Raw genomic sequence first — 24,861 nt, 5'->3', positions numbered from 1 at the left:
TTGCTGTGCGGCAGGACGCCGCACGTCTCGACGCATGAAGCTTCGCTCGGATGTGATTCTGTCACATTCCATCTGAGGTCTTTTTCCCCCCCGAGCGTACAGATTCACCTCATAGCGATCGGCGGCCGTTCGGCTCCTCGCCGCAGCGGGCTGTTTTTTAATGTGATTTGCGTCCCGATCAAACGGTAGTTTAGTGGCGGCGGTGCGGGGGGGGGGCTCGCCCGCAGACCAGCTCCAGCAAGTGGAATCTGCTCCGGCAATTCAACACTTCCTCTTGATGAGCAGGTGCAGGAAAACAAGTTTCTGTTTACTGTCACTCACATGAGGGACGTTGTTTAAGTGAGCGCGTGGCGACGTGGATTCATGCAGGCGGACGATAATGGATAATGGATCGTCACGTCACTGTTCTCTCTCTACGTGTGGTTTCCAAACAAACGTTAACTGGTTTGGACTGGAAATTAAAATGATGAGCAATAATCTGTTTTCTATTTGCTCGGTTCCACTTGTGCTGTTAATAATAATAATAATAATGATAATGGTTCCGACACCGAGAACGGATGAGTGAAAATCATATTTCTCTCTTTAAAGCATTTCTGCTTTGTTGATCCCTGGAAATAGTCCGATGATATGAATATATTCGAAGCGCACTGCAGACATGATCAATAGACACGTAGGGATTATAGTGACAAATAAAACCAGATTATATCTTACAAAAATAGAGATTTTTTTCTGGTAGTTGCTCTTGTATAAACTGTTATACATGACCTTAACTCGACTCAATTCAACTTTATTTATAAAGCGCTTTAAGCAGCCGTAGCTGAGACAAAGTGCTGTACATTGAAATAAAAATCTAAGAGGCAAAATAAAAACATTAAAACAATAAAAACAATCAGATGGTAAAACAATAAACAAAACATAAAAAGTTAAAACAATAAAAATAAAAAAAACGAAGTCTCACGCTGAGGTAAAAGCCAAAGAATAAAAATGGGTTTTAAGACGAGTTTTAAAAATGGACAGTGTAATTGTAACTAGGTCATGTAAATAGTTCTATATTAGTGACATGAAATACAAATCTAAATCTTTGTATCATTTTCTTTATTCGTTCAATATTTGCTGGCTCCTTCATGATGACATCATCTTCCACCGTATGGATGCATCCTGTCAGTTTTCGAAACCCAAAGTAGCAATATTACTCCGTCTTTAGGACACCAGACGAGAAAGTCCAGCGGCAGCTTTATCTCTCTGTTATCTAACCACACTCGTCCTGCTCGTGTGTCAGCCGGGTCAAAAAGTGCTGCAAAAGTGTGTGTGTGTGTGTGTGTGTCAAGTTGGTACGTGCCTCTGTTTCTCCTCTGATATGTGGGATGGATGGATGTGTTGATGACAGTATTCCTCCGAAGAAAGGATGAGAGAGAGGGGGAGACGGCCAGGGAGAGGAGGGTCGCTGGCCGGCTGCCGTCCCCCTGCAGGCCGGCGGAGGCGGGAAGGGGGGGGGTCGAGGGCCGTCGAGGGAAAAGACTGGGGGTCTGTCCGCTCTCGTCAGGGTTTGGCCGGCACTCGGCCACCTTGTCACTCCTGGCCCCCGTCCGACGCACCGACGCACTCCGGCGCTCTGTCTCACATCACCCCCGCTCTGGGATCACCCTCCGTCTGCCGCCACTGACCCTTCCCAGGGTGAAACGGAGAGAAATGCAGACCGACGCTTGCGCGCTCGTCATCTGGCGCTCTGACGCTCGTCACCCCCCCCCCCCCCCCCCCCCCCCCCAGAGATCGACTGAGCACGGACAGGCGTCACGCCACCGTCCGGGCCTGGCGCTTTTAGATGCGTCATTACTTTCTGTGATTTATTTAGCTTTTTTATTTATTTTTAATTGTGAAAATGCTAAATACCTTAAAGCAACAGCCGGTTCAGAGTCGGCAGATCAGTCGTACACCTGCAGGCGGCAAATCTTCATCAACTTCTGAAAGATGGGGTCTTTTTTTTGGAGATAATTTCATTCAAATGCATTTAAAAGGGAACTATTTTGTCAGTTTTTACTGCGTCATAAATTGAAATCATTCCAATTTTGATCCTTACTCTTGAATCAATCTTGATACTCGCAGCCTCTGGTTAAAAAGTATATTAAAGTTGTCTTTAATCAGTTAATAAGTTTGAATTATTCAGAAGAAAACCAAAAAATATTTAATATAAAATATAAAGGAAAAAAAAGAATGGAAAAAATTAAAGTCTTTTTGTGCGTGGGGCTTTTCTGCTTGTTAAATTAGGACACGCCAACCATTCTGTCCATCATTTCTTATTCGTTACGACAGAATACACATTTATTTATGTTGTTGCCTATTTGCTAATTCCCACACCCGGCAGACGGCAGCGTCTGACATGCAGACGTCAGCCTGCATCACTCCAAATAGTCTCATTTTTTTGCATTTACCACTTTTTAAAGCGAAGCGTTTTGCTTTCCCCTCTTTGACAACATGTTAAACTTCAACGCTTTGATGAAGATCGCTTCAGAAATCCCATCGCAGTCGGTGAGGCGGCTCAGGGCGGGGGGTAAAAAAAAACAACAACAACAACAAAAACATGCCAGCTGAGGGGGGAAAATCTAAACTTTCATCATTATTCAAGCATTAACGTTCGCTGCCGCCACGCCATTAGCTGTGTGCTGCGTTTATCTACATCCACGGGTGCTACTGAGTGGTAATGGTTGTGGCACCGTGAGTGGGTGTGGGTGGGGGGGTGAGGGTGGAGGGTGGGGGTGGAGGGTGGGGGGGGGGGTGTAGGCCTCGCGGACTCAGTGCTGATGGTGGCGTAGTGGTGGCATTTGTCAGCTCGCCTCTTCCGCTTGGGCTCCAGATTGACGTCTCGTTCCCTGGCCCTGTTTCCGTGGCGGGCTAAAGGTTCCCCGCTGAAAAGGTCAGACACTTACTACTGTTTGCTTAACAGCATGTAGCAGTTCCTCCGAGGGGGGAAGTGGCACAACAACGCGACACAACAGGCCCGGCCACGGGAAATACTCCCAGGCTCATCACTTCTTTCCTTCTTTTATTTATTTATTAATTTTTCTTAACTTGCGTGTGTGGAGAGTTCAGATGCAGTTTTTTTTTTAGTGCGAGGCGGCGCATGAGTTGGGTATGTACGGTTCTCATATATGCAGTAACTAGTAATAATAATCTTGAACAAAATATGATGCCGCATTAAACAGAAGCGACTATTTATATTTTTCGCTGTGGAAAGTCCATCCAAGCGCTTCACTCTGTGCAGCCAGTCCCAGCTGTCGGAAAATCGGTCGTAAAATCTCAATTTAAAAGGCGTGGAGTCAAATAATTGAAGCTGCGATATAATACAGTATTATATGAAGCAGTCTGCACCAAGCATGTCGTCTTTAATTCACCTGCGGAAGCCGTCTGCACAGTTCCGACAGTCGGTTGCATTAAAGCAAAAAAACAAAACAAACCTGTGTGATGCCATTCATGTCATATTTGCACATGTGTATATATATATATATATATATATATGTGTGTGTTTGTGTGTGCAGACGTTGGCCATTAACCGAGGAGAGAGCCTGAAGATCCTGACGGTGAAGGTGAACGTTCCCGACAGGGTGAAGAGTGAATTTTCGAGGTGGTGCCTCGATGGCAGGTCCGAAAAACTGCAATCAGAAGCACCTTTTACATGCACTGACACAAAATACTTTCTCAGTAGTTTACCCATGTTTGGGGGGAAATGACCATATTTAACTAAGTATTTATGCTATAAAAACAAAAAAGAAAGGTCTTGATTGATGCCACAGTACTAAACATTACAGAACATTTTATATAAGAGACGATAAAGGCTCCTGCGGCAACCGATAATGCAATAATCACCATGCAATAATTGCCACATTGAATGTAATAAAGCTAGAAATGTATATATTATAGTATTTTTTACTCACATACGTGAGAGAGAAGGCTGTATAGTACAGTATGTATACCCAAATAATGAGTATTCCATCCACTATACTTATTTTTGATAGGTTAAAAACCTGATTTAAAATAAATTTCTATGAAATGCTGTCCGTCCCATGTACATGTCATTATCTGCTGCAGTTATTACATTTGGAAAGGATTTTTTAAATAAGTTCTAACTCTGATTAGAATATTGTCAGAATGTTATTATGATATGATAACTGATAACATTATTGGTTGCTGCAGCTCCTTATTTCTATGTTTCTGGTTCAATTACTTTTGGTTTTTAGATGAGACCATGCAGACAATTTGATTTAAGTGGAGGAAAAATAAAAAAAACACACACAAACTCAAATGTATGAAATTGTTTTTCTTTTTTATTTCCCCCCAAAAAAAGAAAATATTTTCTCGAGTTTTGGAATTTTAATTTACAAAACTATTCTGCAGTGTATCATAGCATCCATGTTCATGTGGATAACAAAATCCAATGACTTTTTCTGATTTACGTCCCCAAGTGGCTGAATTAATTAAAGTTGAAGCAAGTCTAACAGTGGTATTCAGCTGTTGAATGTGCGAAGTGGGCAAACATGTATAATGCAAATAACTGATTGAAAGAGAATGGGGTGAAATCAAAATAATAAATATGATGTTGTTGTTGTTGTTGTTGTTACATGGATTGTTGGCAGGTGGAGGCCGAAGACATTTGGAAGGGAGCAACATCATGTGATCATCCAGAATGCAGTGGAGGACTCTTATAAAAGGCTAATTCTGCCTTTCCTCAGTCGGAGTTACAGGTACTTGAAGTTTCTTTTTCTGTTCTGCCGTCTTAATTCACGCCCTGTACTATTTCTCTTTTCTATAAACCTAACACCCACTCCTTTGTCTCACAGTTTTCTCCGTAATTCTTTTTTTTTTAAACCGTGATCTATCTTCCCTCTCCGTTATCTCCTTTCTCATTTCTCTCCGGCTCCTCCTCTCTCCAGGACTAAACTGACGACTGCGGCAGAGAAGGAGTCCATCACCATGTTTGCGAGGAACCTCCGTAAGCTGCTGCTGGTGGGCCCGGTCAGAGGCTGCGTGGTCATGGCGGTGGACCCCGGCTTCAGACACGGCTGCAAACTGGCCGTCCTGTCGCCCACCAGTGAGTGAATGACGACGCGTCCTCAGAGTCGCGGCTTTTATTTTCTCCCCCGGCCTGGAACCTGGAAATGACTTGTTGGAACAGAAAATGCCAGACACTTAAAGGGACTTGAGGTGTGAATGAAGTACAGAACAGATGTGATGATGAGTGACAGCTGACATCAAATAGAAAAGCCCTGTGCACAAATTACATTAGAAAAGTTTAGTACCATGTGCATGGAAAGAAAAGAGAGAAAATAAAAGTGACCCGTGGGGAAAATCATGAAATGTTGAAATACATTACCAAAGAAAATTCGGATTTAAAAGTAAAACTACAAATCTTTTTTTTTAAGAGCATTTTAAACTGAAAGTGTGATGAGAGCGTCGAGTGTGGAGGTTTATAAGCTATATTGACGACTTTTCCCAGTGTGAGTTTTGTTTTTCCTCAAGAGGCTAAAACTGATAACTTCTTTATTAAGTCACAATTTTTTTTCCCGAAAAATACTGTAGTTATATAAATAATCACACACTTTCCCCCACTTTTTTTTTTTTTTACTGTGAAAAGGGAAAACAAAAAAATTTAATCTACTATAGACAATTTGAAATTATCGAAATTTTGTGCATATTGCAAGTATATAACCACCATGTAAGAAGTTATGAATCCTATCTCCTAATCTCAACAGCTATTAACTACAAGATGTCATAATTAAAAAAAATAATCCAGGAAATCCAGCATTTAAACAGAAATAGGTACTTGAAGTGAGCCTCGGGCATTTAAAGTAAACGGCAATATGCAGTTTTAATACACATGTTCCGAATGTACAAAAACATTTTTTTTTGCAATTTGTTGTTTTAAATCTGCAACAACATTGCTGACAATGTTGTTTATTAATTTATTCAGTCACGCCGTGGCTACATGTACACAGTTTAAACTGTTTAATTCAAATTTTTGCAGACGCCAAATACAGTATGTTGAGTTTAGAGCCGAATCAGACCTAGAACTACGTCTAAGGAGAGGCTGGAGGACCTGTTGCTAATAGATATACGTTGTCAGCAGAAGGTGTGTAGTGAGTAGTAGCGGTAGTATCGGTCGCAGTAGAAGTAGGAGTAGTAGAAATTCGATGCCAGTTGGCGCGGTCCCGGCGGGTGACGTACGTGCGTCTGCTCCGCTTCACAGTTGTTGTCCTCGTGTCTCTCAGTAGGTACGACCCCCCCCCTCACCCCCTGCTGGGCGACAGGAAGTCCCACCCTCTGGGTGACTGATGGCGTGGCCACAGGTCCTGCTGACCCACTTACAGCAGACAGACGTAGGCCTATATCAGGTGTCGGGGTCCGGCGCGGCATCCGTCGCCGCCCGGTGGCTGCCCCCCCCCCCCCCCCCCCCCCCACCCCCCCACCGACAGGGCTGTCCTCTCAGATCCGCGCTCCTCCGCCGAGGACGCGGCGGGAGTTGGACGTCCCGCGGTGGCTCAGACACGGCGGATCCCGTTGAAATGATTTGATTAGTTTCAGACGGCGCCGCCCCATTAGACGGCGTTACAGCGCCGACGTACCATTGGGTAGTTTAGAGCCGGCTTGCCGCCGTCTCGTGTCATCAGTGTCATTGTGGGGTTTTTTTTTTTTTCTCCCAGGTCAGATCCTTGACACGGATGTTGTGTACCTGCACAACTCAGGCCCTTCAGCCCACCAAAGAGAAGCAGACAAACTGCGCCACCTCATGGTCAAACACAAGTACTGTTTGTTGTCTTTCAACACTCACTGAAAATAGAGAAATGGAATTCTGAGCCTCATGTTTCTTTCTTGTTGTTGTTTTGTTCCCCCCCCCCACACACATTAGCTGTACCAAGGTCGTCATCGGCAACGGCACGGCGTGTCGTGAAACCGAGTCCTTCTTCTCCGACCTCATCTCCAGGCGTTATTTTCAACCTCTGGATGTGTCTTACTGGTAAGGTCTTTGTCCACCGTCTGCTGCAGTCGCCCTGAATTTTAGTCCTGGACCTGAAAGGAGACCCAGTGAACACCAGAAAGACAGTTGACTATTTAAATCGGACTTTCAGATCCACTGTGTTCATTTAATATGATTCTAATGGAACAACAGTGGGAAATAGTTACTTTTTGAATAGTTAAAAATGACTTAGTGCTGGGCATGTCTTCCTCAGTCCACCTGCGTTGCTTGAATTCGGGATGTAAATAATGCATTTAATCCAAAAAAATAATGTAAAATCATACGTTGCTTAATCTCTGCTTAATTACATGTTGAAAGTACTTTAAGTGAGACTCAAGTGAAAGTTCTTAGTGATGCAATTTAGAGTTTTAGTTACTTTGAATGGCATCTTTTCATTCATATGAACTTCATTCATATTAAATATTGGCATTCAAACATTTCCCAGTGAAACAATAAAGTAAAAACCAATTACCATACAGCAGTTTGTTTTCCAAACAAATGTAGAAGCAGGAAGTGCCACATCACTGTTCCTCTGAGTTGTTTATGAAGGCATCTTGGTGTGACGCCAGGTTTGATTGTGGTTTCTGGCATTTTCCGTCACTATATTTAATTATTTGTCATTATTTTCATGGACAAGTCCACAATGCATTCATTCCAAATCATTTCTTCAGGCCAGTTATTTTAACCCGTTTCAATAATGCCTTGATTGGAAACGTTGTCCCACATCAATAAAATGCATCGTCCTCCGCTGGATGTATTGATTAACACTGTAAAGTAGGGGTGTCGAACTCTTTTCAGTTGAGGGGCCACATCCAACCTAACCTGACCTCTGGAGGCCAAACAAGTCAAACAGAACATATTAAACTGCAGATATGGACAAATGCAAAGTCTTTCCTTCTTTTGATCCTTTTGTAACTGCAAGGATTTGCCAGTCTATTCTGAAGTATACATATTAAAGGAAATCAGATATTATTATATTTGCAAAAAAAAACCCTCAGTCACCTGTATCTGGATATCGTATTTCTATTCAGGATTAAAACAATTTGTCATCACCTGCAAATTTTTTCGAGTTTACGTGTCTAAAGTATCACTTCACATAAATTGGACTCATTGTTTTATTGTGAAAGGCGTTGTATGTGACCTCCACAGATGCATTAATGTCGGGGGTCAAATTGTGACCAAGGGCATTTTTGCCAATCTCGTGGTTTTTAGATCAGCCTCTGTCAGTTTTCATATTTATACTTTAAAAAAAAAAAAATCACATGGCGCATGTTTGACACCTCCTGCTGTAGCGGCTCTGCCACCTGGCGAAGGTTTGACAATATTCCACGCCGTACCCGGGGCGCCGCGGTTCTCCGGCCCGCGCCGCAGTTCAAAGAGACTCGTTCCGACTTGTCGACGCGTCGCGGATGAATGGCTGGTTTGTTTTACCGGCCAGACGTGACGAGTGCGAACACACCTCTCGGTGGGACGAAGACGACTGAAACAAGTCTTTTGTCGGCGTAAAGTTTGAACCTGGTTCAAAAAAGAAAAAGGGTTAAAACAAAAGGTTTTCATTGGAGTGAGAACGTGACGATAGAAGTACAGAACATTAAACGAAAGGGGAGCAGGAGGACGAGGAATGTCGGAGCAAATCGAAATATGTGAGGGAGCGAGAGGGAGAGAGAGAGAGAAAAAAAGAAAAAACGGGACGCAGATGGAGAGAGAGAGACAAATTTGAACGTGTCCTCAAGTGAATATTGTCTATTGAAGCCATCTGGTCTTTGTTGCACTTCGGGCTCAATTAAAGAGACGCTTTGTGGTCGATTCCGTGTCTCTAGCCGGGCCCCGGCCAAACTTAAGAATACAACGGCGCAGCGCCTCCGTCCAAGCATAATAACCACCGGCCGCTCCGCCCGCTCCGTCTCCGCCTGCAGCCGTCGCGGAGTTCCATGTGTGTTTGTTGATTTGGGGGTTTAGCCGTGGGACCACAGCCTAAAAACGACTGGGAGCTGGACGCCAGCATGTTTGGAGAAGTTTCCTTAAGTGTCTTCGCGCACCCACACACACACACACACACACACTGGAGAGGTCACACCTCTGGAGAGGTCGTCCATATTTTTTTTTTTTTCTCCAACGTTCCATTTTCTGTCGACTCCGTCAAAGAAAGGCGTTTATTAAGTTACTGTCCACTTGATTATTTTCACGACGGACATTTTTATTTTTATTCGAGCACCTTTTAGAGCGGCTGAATTTCACATCTTGATATAATGTCTCTCTTGTTCATTTTTCTTTTTTTTTTCGGGGGGGCTTTGCCGCAGCTGTCGGCTTTCGTGCTTTTAGCAACACATAAGAATGTGGGGCTCCTGCTTGATGTGGTTCTCGCTGAATGTCCCATATCACCAAATAAGATTAGCTGCATTTTTTTGCAGCACGTAGCACATGTGTTAATAGTCTGTCTTTCACTGTGGCTTGTGGAATAAAAGCTTTCGTAAGTGCATGAACTTTTGGAGTTCAGAAAGGTTTTTTTTTTTTTTTTTTTTTTTTTGACATGGGCCATCAAAATGTGGTTGTTGTTATCCAGACGATATTTCGCTCCAGGCTCCTGGTCTTCTGTCTTTCTTCGGTTTGTTTGGACTGAGGCTGATGCAGACTCGGAATTAGAAGAGAGATGTTGAAGCAGAATTTTGTGTGTTTTTGCTGTTGTGGTTGAACTCCTTACCTCCTTCCTTCCTTCCTTCCACACTTTTTCCTATTTGCTTCTTCATTTCTGTCACCATCTTGTTCTTCTTCCTTCTATTTCTTTGTGGTTTTCACCTTCATTATTTTTTTGTTCTTTGTGTTTCGTATCTGTCATTTTCTGATTCTCGTTTATCTTCTTGTTTGTCTACTTTTTCCTGCTTCCTTTTTTTTTTTTTTTATCATTCGGCCTTCTTCTTTTTTCCATTTTACCTTGTTTTTCTTCCTCTTGTTCGTCTTTCTTTTTTCTCCTCTGCTCTTTTTCTTGTGCTCGTCTTCTTCGTATTCATCTTGTTTATATTCAACTTCATCATCATCATCACTGTTTTGTCCGCCTTTGCTTTTGTATTTGTCCTGTTCATTCTTGCCGTGTCTATATTAATCTTTGTCTTCTTTATCGTCGTCGTATTTGTCTTTACACGTGTCACATTTGTCTTCTTCATCATCGTCTTCATATTTGTATTCGTCTGTATAACTACTACTACTACTACTACAATACTTTAACTTTCTTCACCACATTTTGGTTTTATTATCATATTCAGATATTTACACAATGAAACCGTGAGGTGCGTTTTAGAAAAGCCTTGTGTACTGAATCACTTGGACTCAGTCGCTCCGCCCTCGGTTTTCCTTTAAGCTGGATTTCCCCTCCACATCTCGGAGCGTGGTTTCACTTTGGGTATATATATATATATATATATATATATATATAGGCTACATTGGGTGTGGTTCATTTTAAACTTCTCTTTTTAACTCTATTTTGAGTCGATAGTAAAAAAGTAGTAACTTGGGGGGCGGGGTGCAATTTCCCTCTATTATTATTCTTCTTTTTTACTCAGATTCTTTAGAAACCATGTGAACAGACATGAGTGGTAAAGATAATATAACTACTATTACTAATAAAAGAGTATAAAACATAGGATTCAGTATATATTTGTCATTTTCCTCTTAAATGTAAAAAAAAAAAGTATTTATTTGTTTGTTTTTTAGAGTTTTTGCAGCTTGTTTCAACACCCTAAGTGGATCGTTCATAACATATTTAACATGCTCTTTGGGATATCAGAAAATATCCCACTCAGCTTGACCCACTAAATTCGAAAACCTTTAGCAAACGGATAGAAATGGATCCTTCCAGCATATAAAATTGGGAAAACGGCCTGTTCGGGTTTGAGGTTCTAAACACCACCAGGCCTCCACTTTCACCCTGTCCTATGCCTTCAATCTCGGTGCTTTCGAATTGCGTGCCTGTTTTGTTGTCCTGCTCTGGTTTTTAATTGATGGAAAGCACATTGGAGCCCCTCGGGTACCAAACATGCTATACAAATAAATGTGCTTTGCCCTTCAGAGGCGTGTTCGAGCTCAGGTTGCTGGGGTTATATACACACCTGCTTTGCAGATAAATCAAGCAATGTTTATTCACGCACCCTTTTTTTAATTTTTTTTTATTTCAAAAGACATCTGGGTGCACGTTGGCCTCTAATGTCTTAAATGTTGACCAAGACATCAGCGTGGTGATGAGTAGAGGTCGGCCGTGGACGAGTGGCCCCCGGGGATTGACGGCCGCCGCCAACTACCAGGGTCTCACTCCCCTGCCGACTGACCCGCGGCCGACCCCCCGACTTGCCATTAAAGAAGCCTCATTACTACGGCGACGGAGATGATGGGGTTGACGGAGAATAGCGATGTAGCGTCAGGCGCAGCGAGGGGTCGCGCTGCTCGCTGTGACTGTCCCCCGGTGGAAATCCTTAATTGACCCAGTTTCCCCAGTATATTTCGCAAGTTTGTGCTTTTCTATTATTATATTATATTACATATATATCCGTCTGTATTTGTAGGCTGAAGTAAGCCGAAGCAGGTCTCGATAGTCTTTGACCTGTAGGGTCAGACTGTGTTTTCTGTCGTTGGCTCACGCCACCAGATATTAACAGATTTTGCCCTGAAGAGTACAACAGACATGAGTTTTGATCTGCAACGTTACACTCCTGCTGTAAAAGAGTAACAGTCAAAGCTTCTTTTTTGTTTACCCCTCCCTCCTCGCCCTGGCAGTTCTGTGGTCTTTTTGAGGTATTACACGTTTGACTCCGTGCCTTACGTACCTGTACTAAACACACGTGCTGGTGATTGTAATTAGGCCGGCTTCCTCCCCCCCCCCCCCCCCCCCCCCCCCCGTCAACCTCGACTATGCGGCAGTTCATTAAAGTCCTCGGCTTCATTTGCGCCGTCTGCTTCCCGTCTCCCTCTGAGCCTTCATTGTGTCACCCCCCCAACCACCCACCCACCCCCACCCTACCCTCTCCTCCACCCTCTCCTCTCCTTCCCTCTCCTGCTCCCCGTCCTTCTGCCTCAGTGCTCAGCTGGAATGACAGCCAGAAATGGCAGCCCGCGGGACATCCTTCGCTGTATTCTGTGTGTGTGTGTGTGTGTATGTGTGTGTGTGTGTGTGTGTGTGTGCGCGTGTGTGTGTGTGTGTGCTTGCATGCATCTGCGTGTTCTTGCAGTTTTTCATGGCCTCAGTCCTGTTTGAGTCGACTCATCGTACTCACCGCTTCACTCTTCCATCAGTTTTTTTTTTTCTCCTCCCAGTCTTGGCCTAAAAACGTAAAAACCAACTCGGTGTCAAACTATGGTAATTTGTGGATCTGCAGGCAAAAGGTGTCCTGCTGAATATCCTACATCTGCAGAAACACACCACCTATACAATCGTTGGAATTAACCATAAACTTCTGCTTTTGCCGATGACACATTATTCTATAATTTTCCCGTCCCTGCATGGTTGGTGTCGTGGAGAGAATATATCTCCAGTTTGAGGACAGTTGGGAAGCGTTCCTCTGTGAGGTTTGTTCCCCCAGTGAGGAGACGTGACCGTCTTGTCTCTCCGTGATGGACTGGTGCCGTGGCGACGTCGTCCGGGTGACTCAGCGGAGATCCGGCGCCCGTGACAACCGAGTCTCTGGCGCCGGCGGCTGCATGCATTGCAGGTTTTGTCATGAGCCGTCCCCGACACGACGGGCATTAGTTTCATCTTCCACTCGCTTTACTTTATCACCGTCCTCTTTTTTTTTTAAAAACAAAAACAAGAGAAATAATATTTCGAAAAGACCCACCCTGCTACGATGTTGTTCTGTAAACTGTACAAGTTGTATTGGACAATGTGCATGACTAGAAGTCGTTCATTTTATTTCTTGAGAGCTTCATTTTTGCTGACTTCATCTATTGATTAAAACATTTACTTGAAACGATTGATATTGGAGAGAACCATAACATAAAACATAAAATTGCTATTATTAGCCAACTCCGCCACACAATTCATAAGATAAGATAAGATAAGCCTTTGTTGATCTCACAATGGAGAAATGTACTTGTTACATTCTGCTCTTAAGGACTCGTGAGTAGGAAAGACAAGAAATGTGCAAACAGTTAGATAAGAATAGAGGAATCTTATATACAATGACTATCAAGAACTCTAAGGGCCAAAAGTATTTACAGTAAAAAGTAATAATAAATCAAATAAAATAGGACTAAACTAAAAAATTAAGATAAAAATCACAAACTATAATAAAGTCTAATAAGTTCGAAGCAAAGTATACAGTAAGATGAAATACAAGGAAATTAAACTATGATGGGGGGGGCGGCAAAATGTAGAATAAAAGTACAATAAACATACTATAGTAAAAAATAATACCAGTGTTGGCAGTGCAAGTGGTCAATTAAGGGAATTCATAGTGAATTAGAAGTATTTTAGCAATCCAGTTATCTCATCTTTTACTGGACACACAAAAATAGTAATTTCCTGTCCAGCTGTATGGTTGAAATGACGGCGTGGATGCGTTTTCATTTCCCCATCGTCTTTGCTCAGCGGAGGACTAAATCACACAGATTGTCCATTACTTGTCAAACAAAGTAACTTCCGTGATTTTAAAGTGGAACAATGCGTCTCTGGTTGAGAGACGAGCCTCACTGAATATCACGTCAGGTTATTTGCGACACGGCTTCCACCCCAACGATGTAAAGACAGATGATACACATGTATTGTGTTTGGTACGACTCCACTTTTCCATGTTAATTAACCTGCACACACTTAGTGCGTGTGTGCGTGTGTGTGTGCGTGTGCGCTGATGCGGTGTGACCTTGGTTGTCATTGTGCTTTAACACTGATGGAGCATGCAGGTTCTTGTCAGGGCTTATAGGAGCACTTAGCATCGGCTCGCCAGGTTTCCCATGTGGGAGAACAACAGTGTGTTGCTTTGCTGTTAACTTTTTTTTTTTTTTTTTTCTTCTTCCCCCCCCTGACAGGCTGCGGTTGTGTTTCCCCTCGTCGGGAGGCGTTTCTTGTTTTTGTGTTCTTTCGAGAAGATCGCTCACATTGATACCACTGTTTTTTTTTTTTTTTACCATTCTCTACCGTGATAGTGACATCAAACTGTGGCGGAGAAACATTCTCCCGCCTACGCAGGCCATGTCGTAAGCTGTTTGCAGCCTCTGGCGATTGTTCGATTCTTCAAAACACTTCTGAACGGCAGATTCGGTTTCCTCTTCCGAGGCTTGATCTCCCTGTGCGGGGCTTTTTTTTTTTTTCCCCTTCCCGCAGTCCACTTACATGAGCATATTGGGTAGAAACGGTGACGCCACGTTTCCCGAGGATGTGTACACGTGTGTGGAGTTCTCTTTGTTTACTCTGCCGACTCGTCCGACCGTCGTCAGCTGGGCTGAGCTTCAGCGCCGTCGGTCCTGAAGGTGGACGACGGCGGTGAAGAATGCTGTTGAGGTTGAGACGTGGAACAGCTGCTTTCGATTTGTTGGACAGAACTACTCAAAGCCAAACACTTCGCGAAAAAAGTTAAACTCCTCCGATAAAGTACAAGGCTCAACTTTTCTTATCCTTCAGAGGAGATTGTTTTCGTCTTAAAAACAGTGAAAAAAGACAAAAAAAATATACAAAAGACATTACATTGACAAACGCTTGTGAGGTTTAAACATGAAATTTGTAAAGTGCATTTATATTCCCTTTATGTGTCTGGAAACTGGTTGGAAGTGTTTATATGACATTGAGCAACGATCAACACGTCAAATCCCCCCCAAATTGGGATAAATCACAAATAATGTTACGTCCTCAACAGCAAACACACGACTGTAGTTTTCTTTTTGTTGGCAATATAATCCAGAGATTACACATCTAGAAATTGTGTCTTTTGTCGCTGGCAAACTACAAATGCTCCGTTAATTTAGTTTTTACTTTAAATAGGATATGATTGATTAGCCGCAAGCTTTTCCGTTAACCTTTTCATGTTAAATAGAATTGTGTAAGTTCATTTAATTTCTTCTTTTTTTTAATTTTCAAGTTTTTATTTTATTTCACGCCTGCTCAAAATCAAATATCAAAGTGAACAGTTACAACCGATCACCCAAACAGACGGTGAATAAGTCCAGCAGAGTTGCATGTCTGAAATGAGGTCAAATTAGCTTAAAGGATCAAATTTACCGGTGAGAATTTCCGAGTTTGATCTTCTTTTTTTTTTTCCCCACTTGAAAGTGAAAAGTTTTCCTCCCCCGAGTTTCTCGTCAGACGCCTCAGCAGCAACATATGAACAAGCAAATGTCCAAAGCAACCATGTTGCCTGACGCTCAACAGGTTGAAAAGAACAGCACACATAAAAATCCTTTGCACTTTTTTTTTTTTTACCGCCATACTTGAAAGTCCAAATGGAGTTTTGGTCTCACGATGTTGAGATTCATTGAGTTTCGCTGTAACAAAGCTGAGGACAAGATTATGTGGAGTAAGGTTAGTTAGCTCTCTGGGCCATGACGATGATGATGATGATGATGAGGATGATGATACGCACATACATGCCCACAGCTGACGGCAAACTGAAACTACACCCAATGTCTTGACCGCTCGCTCCGTCAGCGCCGGAGGCGGCGAATTGTCTTTTCTTCCTTCTCGAAAAAACAATCAGGTCTCCGTGGGCCGGCCCGCTCTCCGTTTAGATTTCCACGTATGTGCTCAGTGTTGTTCCCTCCTTCCACGGCTCATGCTCGCGAGGTGTCTGCCAGCAACTGGAGTTGTGGCAGTGGAAAACACACTCAAGTAGCCGATGGCGTTATCCTGCACTGCTGCACAGACATCAGAGGAAGTCCTTGACCGTCTCGCCCCGGAGCCCCACTCGCGATAGGATGAGATCATTATTACTGGCTGGCTGATGGACCTGCAGGACAGAGGTGCAGACTGTGGATGTATGACTGATTGTGTGTGTGTGTTCCCCCGTCACGGCCTGGGTCCAGGCGTAGTCCCAGGGGCCCGAGCCGGGAGAGTGACGGACGGACAGTGTGGCAGGTTCCGGCGATGACTGAGTGAGATCCGAGCTCTCAGGCCTCGGTGAAGGTCTGAAGGTTGGATGGGGAGAGGTGCAAAGGGACAGACGGATTTTGGAGGCATGGGAAGGCGTCATGCAGCCGAGGGGGAGGGGGAGGGGGGGGGGGATCTTCATTTCAAACTCGGAGAATGAGCCTTTGGGTAGATGGAAGAGGGTTTGTGACTAAGGACAGAATAAATCGATTTGCAGCTGAAGAAGAAGGGGAAAAAAAAAAAGAGCAAACATTTTAAATAGAAAATCTTCCCTGGACGGCCTGTTAACATTCAGGTCCGTCAGGAAGACGGATATTCAGGGTGCTAGTGAACAAGTCTTGACTCTTCAATGTTTTCGAGAAGGTGCATGTATTTGTAATCTCATAAAAGGTTTTGAAACATGAGTAGGTGTACAGGGAGAAACGTCTCGATCTCTAATCACGTTTAACAATGTTTATTTCGTAGACACAATTTATTTGTAACCTTTTTTTTTTTTTTTCATATACAGTGGCAGTGTGGTGGTTTACACCGTCACTTCACAGGGAAACAACCAGGGTTTACAGGTCGGCACATGCATTTTACGTCGCTTGCATCTGTGTGAGACATCCCAGTCCTCTCCTCTCGAAGTGGGCAGATTGTTCATCCTCTCCTGTTCAGTGTTGGTTTAGTTTGGCCTTAAGTGGGTGCGGCAGATGGGCTTTTGGAAGAATTGGGGTCGTACAGACTGGACATGCACTTCTTAAATAAAACAAACGTCCAAGCAGTGCTCTTTAAAAAGTCATGTATTTCTTTGAATTTGGAAAAAAAAACACAGTGAGGCTTGGGCCTGAGAACCTGATGTTTGCAGGTGGCATTTGCATCTGCCCCCCCTCTCATCCCTACCCCCCCTCCCTCCACCCCTCACTGGTGGTCAACCTCCGCCCCCCCCCCCCCCTCCAGGGGTCCAGTGTTCCCCGGGATGGTCTTGTGTGTGACAAACATGTATGATGAGTTTCTGTGACATGCCATGTGTGTATTTGTTATTTTGGGTGGGGTGTGTGTGTGTGTGTGTGTGTGTGTGTGTGTGTGTGTGTGTGTGTGTGTGTGTGTGTGTGTGTGTGTGTGTGTGTGTGTGTGTGTGTGTGTGTGTGTGTGTGTGTGTGTGTGTGTGTGTGTGTGTGTGTGTGTGTGTGTGTGTTTGCATGTTGCCGTGCATGTTTTCTGTGTGTGACACAGGCCCTTCCTGCTCCCAAATTGACGTGAGTGTCTGTGAGGCTTTGCTCTTTTCAGACGTGCCTCACTCTGGCAGTTGGAGTTTATGTGTGTGTGTGTTTGTTTGTGTGTTTGTGTGTGTGTGTGTGTGTGTGTGTGCGGGGTGCCTGCCTGCCTTCTAGCGCCTCGATGGAGACTGACGGCCCCTGACACCTGCCATTTGGACGCTTTTCTCTGTGAAAAATGTCATCGTCTTCAGACCCGACGTGTGTGTGTGTGTGTGTGTGTGTGTGTGTGTGTGTGTGTGTGTGTGTGTGTGTGTGTGTGTGTGTGTGTGTGTGTGTGTGTGTGTGTGTGTGTGTGTGTGTGTGTGTGTGTGTGTGTGTGTGTGTGTGTGTGTGTGTGTGTGTGTGTGTGTGTGTGAGGGACGGAAAAGAGAGAGAGAGAGAGAGAGATGGCACATCCCTCAGTTTGACTCCCTGAGGTCAAGCTTTGCAGCTGACTGAACAATAGACCCGAGCTGTTTGAGCAGCCGGGACAGAGAATACATTTTGGGACGTTAACGTCTGACATTACTGCTTCAGTCCGGGGAAGTAGAATGAGGACGGAGTAGAACGAGGACGGAGTAGAACGAGGACGGAGTAGAACGAGGACGGAGTAGAACGAGGACGGCGCGAGCAGCTCCAACAAGCCTGGGCTGCTGGAAGCAGGACGCCGAGAGATTGAGCTCCAGTCGACCAGACATTTCAAAGTGGTCTTTATCACATTGAATTAAAGTAAATGTAAAATGTAAAACATAGTCTCAGGTCTTTTTTTTTTCCCCCTCCCATCTTTAATGTCCCATCACTGTCATTACTTGACTTTAATCTTTCCTTTTTGGGCTTTTTGCTTGTTCATTCGTAGCTTTCTGCATGTAAAAAAAAAAAGAAGAAAGTGTTCTTTTAAGCCTGCACACTTCAGTTTTTCATTCTTTTACTTGAGCCTTTTTATGTCTCTCGATAGGAAGCCGGTACAGGATTATGGCATTAATACTGTACGATGACGAGAAGCATTTTTACTATATGACAAGAGTGACGGCTGCGGCTTTACTCAGGTCGCTATGGTTATGTAATCGATGCACGTCTGGATAAAATGGGTTGCGTTATGTGTCCATTAGGTGTACAATTTGTTGGTGTCCTTGTTTGCCAGTGGTCCCTCACTATATGAATTTACATTTGCGCTGAAAACACGTCCCGTATCGGCAAAAGAATCCCAATACATTCACTCTGTATGCTGGTTTCACTGGCTGCTGTAACAAACCAGGAATCAACATGTTTTGATGTTGATATGAGTTCAGTTCTCTAAAATAAAGCCACTTTCTCCGAACCAAATGGCGATGAAGTGGTTTGGGTCCCAACGTTGCACACATTCTGCCAGGAAAAGCACCATGACGCCATTAATTATTATCACGTCTTGCAGTGAGGTAGGATGACTGCAGTTTGATCAATCCCAGTTCTTCCTTACTGTTGCGGTTCTGAGTTCTCCGTCGACAAATAAAACTAACTTGATAGTTCTTTTAGAGTCAATGGAAAAAAAAAAATCAAACACTAATTGTGTTCTGTTTATTTTTTAGATTTCGGATTTAACAGTGCGTGTCATAAATCTGCCTTTCTGTTTATTATTGGTACTTCGTTTCCCTCTTTTCATTCTTCCTTCATTGTTTTTGTCTTCAGTATCTGATTAAGAATTGATATTATTGCCCCCCCCCCCCCTTTCGTTTCCGACCGGGGTGATGCTGATGAGCAAGTTTTAATTGAAACGGAGTCTTTGTGAGCCAGGAGGCGTTGGTGAGGTATCAACTTGTATATCTATCTCCTCCACTGGTGGGCTTCTTCAGGGGGCAGCAGGAGACCCAGTCACCCTGTGTGTGTTTGAGTGTGTCAGCCTCAAGGTGTCTCCTAAACACAACCACTGGGGAACCGATAGGGGATCCAGTTTGTGACTTTGCCCCAGGGATAGGACGAGGTTCAAGATGGGCCTCTCTGTGTGTGTGTGTGTGTGTGTGTGTGTGTGTGTGTGTGTGTGTGTGTGTGTGTGTGTGTGTGTGTGTGTGTGTGTGTGTGTATATAATCAAGAGAGCAAATGGAAGTGCGAATAAATGATTACCCTACAGGGCCTAAAGTCATCGCTTCATGTGTAGAGGCAGTGCCTGACTTTGGATTTGTGAGTGTGTGTGTGTGTGTGTTTGTGTGTGTGTGTCCACGCGTCGACCATCCAACCACACACGACCTTCTGCTTGCTGCCAGGGCGATGCCCTCACTGCGTCGGCAGTCATGGACGCCGTGACGTTGAGGGCTTAGAGCTGTATCCATGACAGTGCCGTTGCCCGAGCAGCAGCCTTAATTAAGTTGGACATGATAGGGGCTGGTGGCCATGGCGGCTTCGCTCCCCCGATTCTCCCGTGTGGTTTTCCTAGTCATGTCTTCTCACTTTTATTTATTTATTTGTTTTAAAACTTTTGTCTACCTCACCCCTCCTTTTCCTCCTCTCGTTTAATCGGCCTCATTTGGCCTGGGCTGCTCTGACCTGCTATCCGACTCCCGGTGTACATGGTCTGCGGTCGCACTTCCAAGATTTCCCCGCAACCCAAACGTATCTCACTGTTCTCGCTCTCCTACTCTGCATTTCCCCCCAATTCACTTGGTGTGAAAACCTGCTTCATCAGCCCTCTCTTGTAGTTCTATCGTCGCCATTTTTAATGGGAGACGAAGGTCAACACCCCCAAAGTGATCGGCAACTGTGAAGCTCCACAAGCTCTTCTGTCATAACCCGCGTTAACGTCTGCAGCCGTTCTGTTGAACTCAGAACAACACGGGCCGGCCTCGTTTCCTTCACCAAACGTTGCTCACGACCACTGGTTAACCTCCATTTCTGAAAATGTGGAAATATTCACTTGCTGCCTAATAGAATCTACTTTACAAACAGGTGGCATGATAAAGAGGTAATGATCAGTCAGTGGTCCTAGTGTTACGGCCGACTGCTGCATTTGGTATATCCTGCGACTATTACTCTCTAGTAATTAGTGTGTGTGTGTGTGTGTGTGTGTGTGTGTGTGTGTGTGTGTGTGTGTGTGTGTGTGTGTGTGTGTGTGTGTGTGTGTGTGTGTGTGTGTGTGTGTGTGTGTGTGTGTGTGTGTGTGTCGGGTTAATGACCGGCTCCGCCGTGACCTCCCTGAAGGTCATGTGCCAGTGCTCGTTAGTGGCGTCGCCATGGCGATATGTCAGCTGTCAGCACGATGGACGGCGAGCTGACAAAAAGAACAGTGGCACGGAGGACGGGCTGAATGGAGACGATGGAGGGAGAGGGAGGGAGGGGGGGAGGACAAGTTCATTTAAATGTGATTCCCATCAGAAGGCCTCTGCCACTCCTCATTAACGAGACACTTGTAATTGGCAAGGTTGTTGTGGCGGCAAGGTCCAGGCCTCTGGGAGACTGTGTGTGTGTGTGTGTGTGTGTGTGTGTGTGTGTGTGTGTGTGTGTGTGTGTGTGTGTGTGTGTGTGTGTGTGTGTGTGTGTGTGTGTGTGTGTGTGTGTGTGTGTGTGTGTGTGTGTGTGTGTGTGTGTGTGTGTGTGTGTGTGTGTGTGTGTGTGTGTGTGTTTTCAGGGACCTTACTTTTGGACACAGGGGAGGTGCTGACCCCCTTGTCATATTGGTTAGCCCCGAGGAAACAACCCCCCCCCCCCCACCTCCCTTCTTTCTTTCTCTCTCTGTCCATCCACCCGAGAGGACATTGGGACGACACGCACACACAACGGTGCGTCGGCAGCTTGAACACGGGTATCGATGGCTTTGTTGTCCCGCCGTCCCGTCGATGTGCTAATGGCCGATAAGCCACCGACTTTAGACTGAATACATTAACGTAGGGTGTCGTGTGTCACGACGTAGGAACGACCCTCGTTCCTCTGCTTCGATCCACAGAGACACAGGAAAAACCACATGAAGTTCGTCTTCTTGTCCCGACACACGTACACAATGTTTGGTTACGTATACTGCAAACAAAGAGTTGGATATCGGACCTCAAGTCAACCTTTCGTCTAAATGTACAGGCCAGTAATCCGACAACCTTGCGTGGCACTGGAATGGATAAGCTATGCGAAACATAAACGACAGAGATGTAGCGTGAGCTTCATTGTCTCTAACAGACATTTATTTCGAACCACATTAGGGCATGAACACACGCTGTTACTCATTGACATATCCAGCATGAGGCGATGCAGCTCACAGACCTCAGAGGTTACAGGATTTATACACATGAGCAGAAGGAACAAAGATCCCGAACTCATACCGGTGATATGAGTATTGTGCAAAAAGACCTTTTAAACACATGTAGAAATACGTATAATTGGCTGCTATGCTTTGGTTTGCTCGTACAGTGCGATTTAACACACGAGCAATCAGGGGCGTCAAACGTATTTTATTTGTACAACTTAATTTAATCTCAATTCAACTTGACCAGTAACACCTTGCACATTCTTCATTTGTATGAAATTTGATCATACCAATTCAACGTCAGATACACAGAATTTTTGGTACTTTAAATGCACAATAGCAACATGAATTGTCTGAAGGAATCGTGTCAACTTGAGGAATTTACATCTGCAAAGCTGTCGCTGTCACTTCTGCCTACTCGCAGTACACGTCAATGGCCTCTAGATGGCAGTGGTGTAACACAAATTGCACACAAGAGGCCAGGGGAGGGTGCTCACCTCCTGCTTCCTTTAACAAATCACACATAATGACGTCTTTCATGGAGGTGTCAGTCATTTCGGCGTGAGAGACGGGCCCTCAACCATAAATAATACGCTTGTGAATTTACACTACCGACTGTGGTGCAAATGATCTCAGTCCTCTCTCTCGCCGACGTCGTTCCAGTGACCCGTTCTGAACATGTTTAAGCTTTCAACAGTTCCAAAAACCCTCAATGGCTCAATGGCGCATTCGGTGCACATGTAGTTGTTTACACCTGCTGTCAGGTGTCGGAAAAGCCCGAAGGCATTGCAGAGACTCTGAAGTGTCTCCTAAAGAGTGAAGGCAGGATTAGAGGGCCAGATGTAATTTTCCTTTGTCAATCATCGATTGAAAGAAGTGGCGTCAGTCTCAAGGCGGAAGCAGTGTGAGAAGCTAGAGTTATTTACTGTGTAAAGCTGCAACCATTATATGGATTATATGTATTATATGTAATGGCGCCAACGAGCACGACGGCTCTACAGCTGTAATAGCGGCCTGTGCTCTTTGTGCCTCTTTTGAACCCTTTTTCTTCTCCCTCCCCCAACATCTCAGTCCCTATTTCTATACATCTCTCTACTATCTCCTCCTCATCCTCCTAATTGACTTGCCTGTTGTTTTGTTTTTTGTTTTTCCCTTCCACTCTTCATTTCCTCAGCATAACCAACGAGGCCGGAGCGTCCATCTACAGCGTGAGTCCCGAGGCCGTCAAAGAGATGCCCGACCTGGACCCCAACCTGAGGAGTGCAGGTACACCGGCCACCGAGGCCATTCACTCCTTTGTACCTGTAATTGGCTTTTATTTCAGTCATATTCACTGCCGTTTCAGACAAAACTGCACAGTGCTGGGATTATAGATTTTTTTTTTTTTGGCAATGGGATAACATAATTACATAACTCGAGTGACATTTATAGTAAAAAAACAACAAAAACAAAAATGATCAATGCATTTCAGTGACTGGTTTGAGTCCCAGGGAATTTGCGTGGACTTGTGGACGTTGTTTTACTTTTCTACTCTGTTTCTACTCCGATTCCCTTCCACAGACTTAATTCTCTTGTTGAAACAAACACAAGAGAAGATGATTTTTTTAAATTAGATTTTTATAATACTACACATTGTCCTATCATTTAAACAGACATTCTTCCTGAATTTCAGCAGCAACTCACTCATATCAGCTGCTGCATTAACTCCTTCACAATCTCTGCTATAGTCACATCTTACTATTAAACTTTTTGGGTTTATTATGTGAACAGGTGGAACGTGGTCGCAAATTTTTTCTTCAACCTGCATTTCTGTACTACAGTACATTATTCTACATCTCATTCTACATTGTACATCATTGAAAACACATAAGACTGAAAAAAAAACAGGATCACTCTGCGTTTTAGAGAACAAATGTTTCCAGCAGACTTCCTCTATAAAAGTCATAAATCAAATTATTCCTCACTAGTTTCCTGTGGTCAGCGGCACAGAGAGCCATGTTTATACCCTAAAGGGAAGCCATGAGGAATCCACAAGCGCTTGACTTTGAGTGTAAAAGCAGGGGGGCGATGATGGAGCTTGCCTTGTCTGGCTTTTTTTGTTTTTTGTGTGTTTTTTTTTTTTTCTTCATGCGTCTCTGTCTACATGAGTATTCATGCGACATCTCCAGGAAGGGAACAGGAGAGTTATCTGCACCTTGCACCAACTGTTCAGGGACATCTAGTGGTGACAAACTATATTCCAACCGTGTTCTTGGGTATTTATTTGCTCTCTGATGTTCCTCATGTTTTGATCAAACTTTTTTTTTTTTTTTTTTTTTAATGCACTGGAGCAAAAAAAAACAGCTCCGCCTCCTCATTACCGTCTCACCACAGTTTGGCATATCACATTCCCTCAGTTCTGAGTCTGAACAGAGCTCTTTTTGTCTTCATTCCTTCATTTCTTTTTGATTTTTTTGGGGTTTTTTTTGTTTCTTCAATTTTTAGGTAGTACCATATTTGGCTTACAAACTTTCACTTTTTTTTTTTGCCGGGGAGTTTGATGGACTCCGTTTTTTTTACAAATCAAGCCCTCTAAGAAGAGAGACGGAGAGGGGAAAGGGTGTGAGTCAGATGCGGCATAGATGGAAAGAGTATTGGAGCGTTTTTTTTTTTTGTTTTTTTTTTGGTGGTGTACTGAGCAAGGCTGGGGTTGAAACTCCATCCCTGTCTAAATATTATCTCAGTCAACAGCCTCCTGCCGCAGCCAGAGGACAGAGAGGAGAGCCATTGATTCCAGACGTACTCCCTCTATTAAAACCCATCCTTTTCCTTCTCTTTGTCTCTGTGCTTCGGCTCATAGATTTTAAGTCTTCGGCCTCCGATGCCGCGTCCTGCTTCCACACAGCGACTGCTGAAATCCACACCTGTGCACACAAAGCACAGCGACACCGAGCAGTGGCCCGTGAAAATGTGTCTTGTTATCTTATTATGTCCTATATATAATCTTGTTTGCATCTTTGGAATGCCGAAAAGTAATAAATTAGACATTAATACTGATCAGGCTGTATACATTGAGTTCGACGTCACGTTTTTAAACTCTAAAGTTAAAAGTCGACGTGTGGATTTCGTCTGCATTCACGGGCTGAAGTGTCCAACGTGCTGTATGGTTAAAATCAATCCAGACATTGTGTGTTGTTTTAATCCTGCTCTGCACGTAAGTATTTGCCACCGGGCAGACGACCAGATGCATTAATGGTTTCGGAGGTTCACAGCTTCAACGTCCGCCGCGAAGCCAAATGACAAGAGCAGAGACACCAATTGAACGGCAGCTTTAATTAATTTAATTGGGGATGGAGGAATGGCAATTAGGTTTGG

General features: G+C 44.1%; 1 protein-coding gene across 1 annotated transcript in view; it reads left to right on the top strand.

The window, feature by feature from the left end:
* srbd1 (S1 RNA binding domain 1) overlaps positions 1-24,861 on the top strand; it is a gene marked incomplete at its 5' end in the record, with an annotated part of 54,757 nt that overhangs the window by 6,366 nt on the left and 23,530 nt on the right. Inside the window, 6 exons of the mRNA XM_080507853.1 lie at positions 3,534-3,637; positions 4,629-4,736; positions 4,926-5,083; positions 6,693-6,792; positions 6,899-7,006; positions 22,682-22,773. Of these exons, the coding sequence (XP_080363979.1) occupies positions 3,534-3,637; positions 4,629-4,736; positions 4,926-5,083; positions 6,693-6,792; positions 6,899-7,006; positions 22,682-22,773 (670 nt within the window). The remainder of the gene's footprint in view (positions 1-3,533; positions 3,638-4,628; positions 4,737-4,925; positions 5,084-6,692; positions 6,793-6,898; positions 7,007-22,681; positions 22,774-24,861) is intronic.

This window comes from Blennius ocellaris, assembly GCF_963422515.1.
Source record: "Blennius ocellaris genome assembly, chromosome: 13".
NCBI classification, from domain to species: domain Eukaryota; kingdom Metazoa; phylum Chordata; class Actinopteri; order Blenniiformes; family Blenniidae; genus Blennius; species Blennius ocellaris.
Note: the sequence above shows the minus strand (reverse complement) of the source record. Positions and strands in the feature narration are given on the sequence as shown.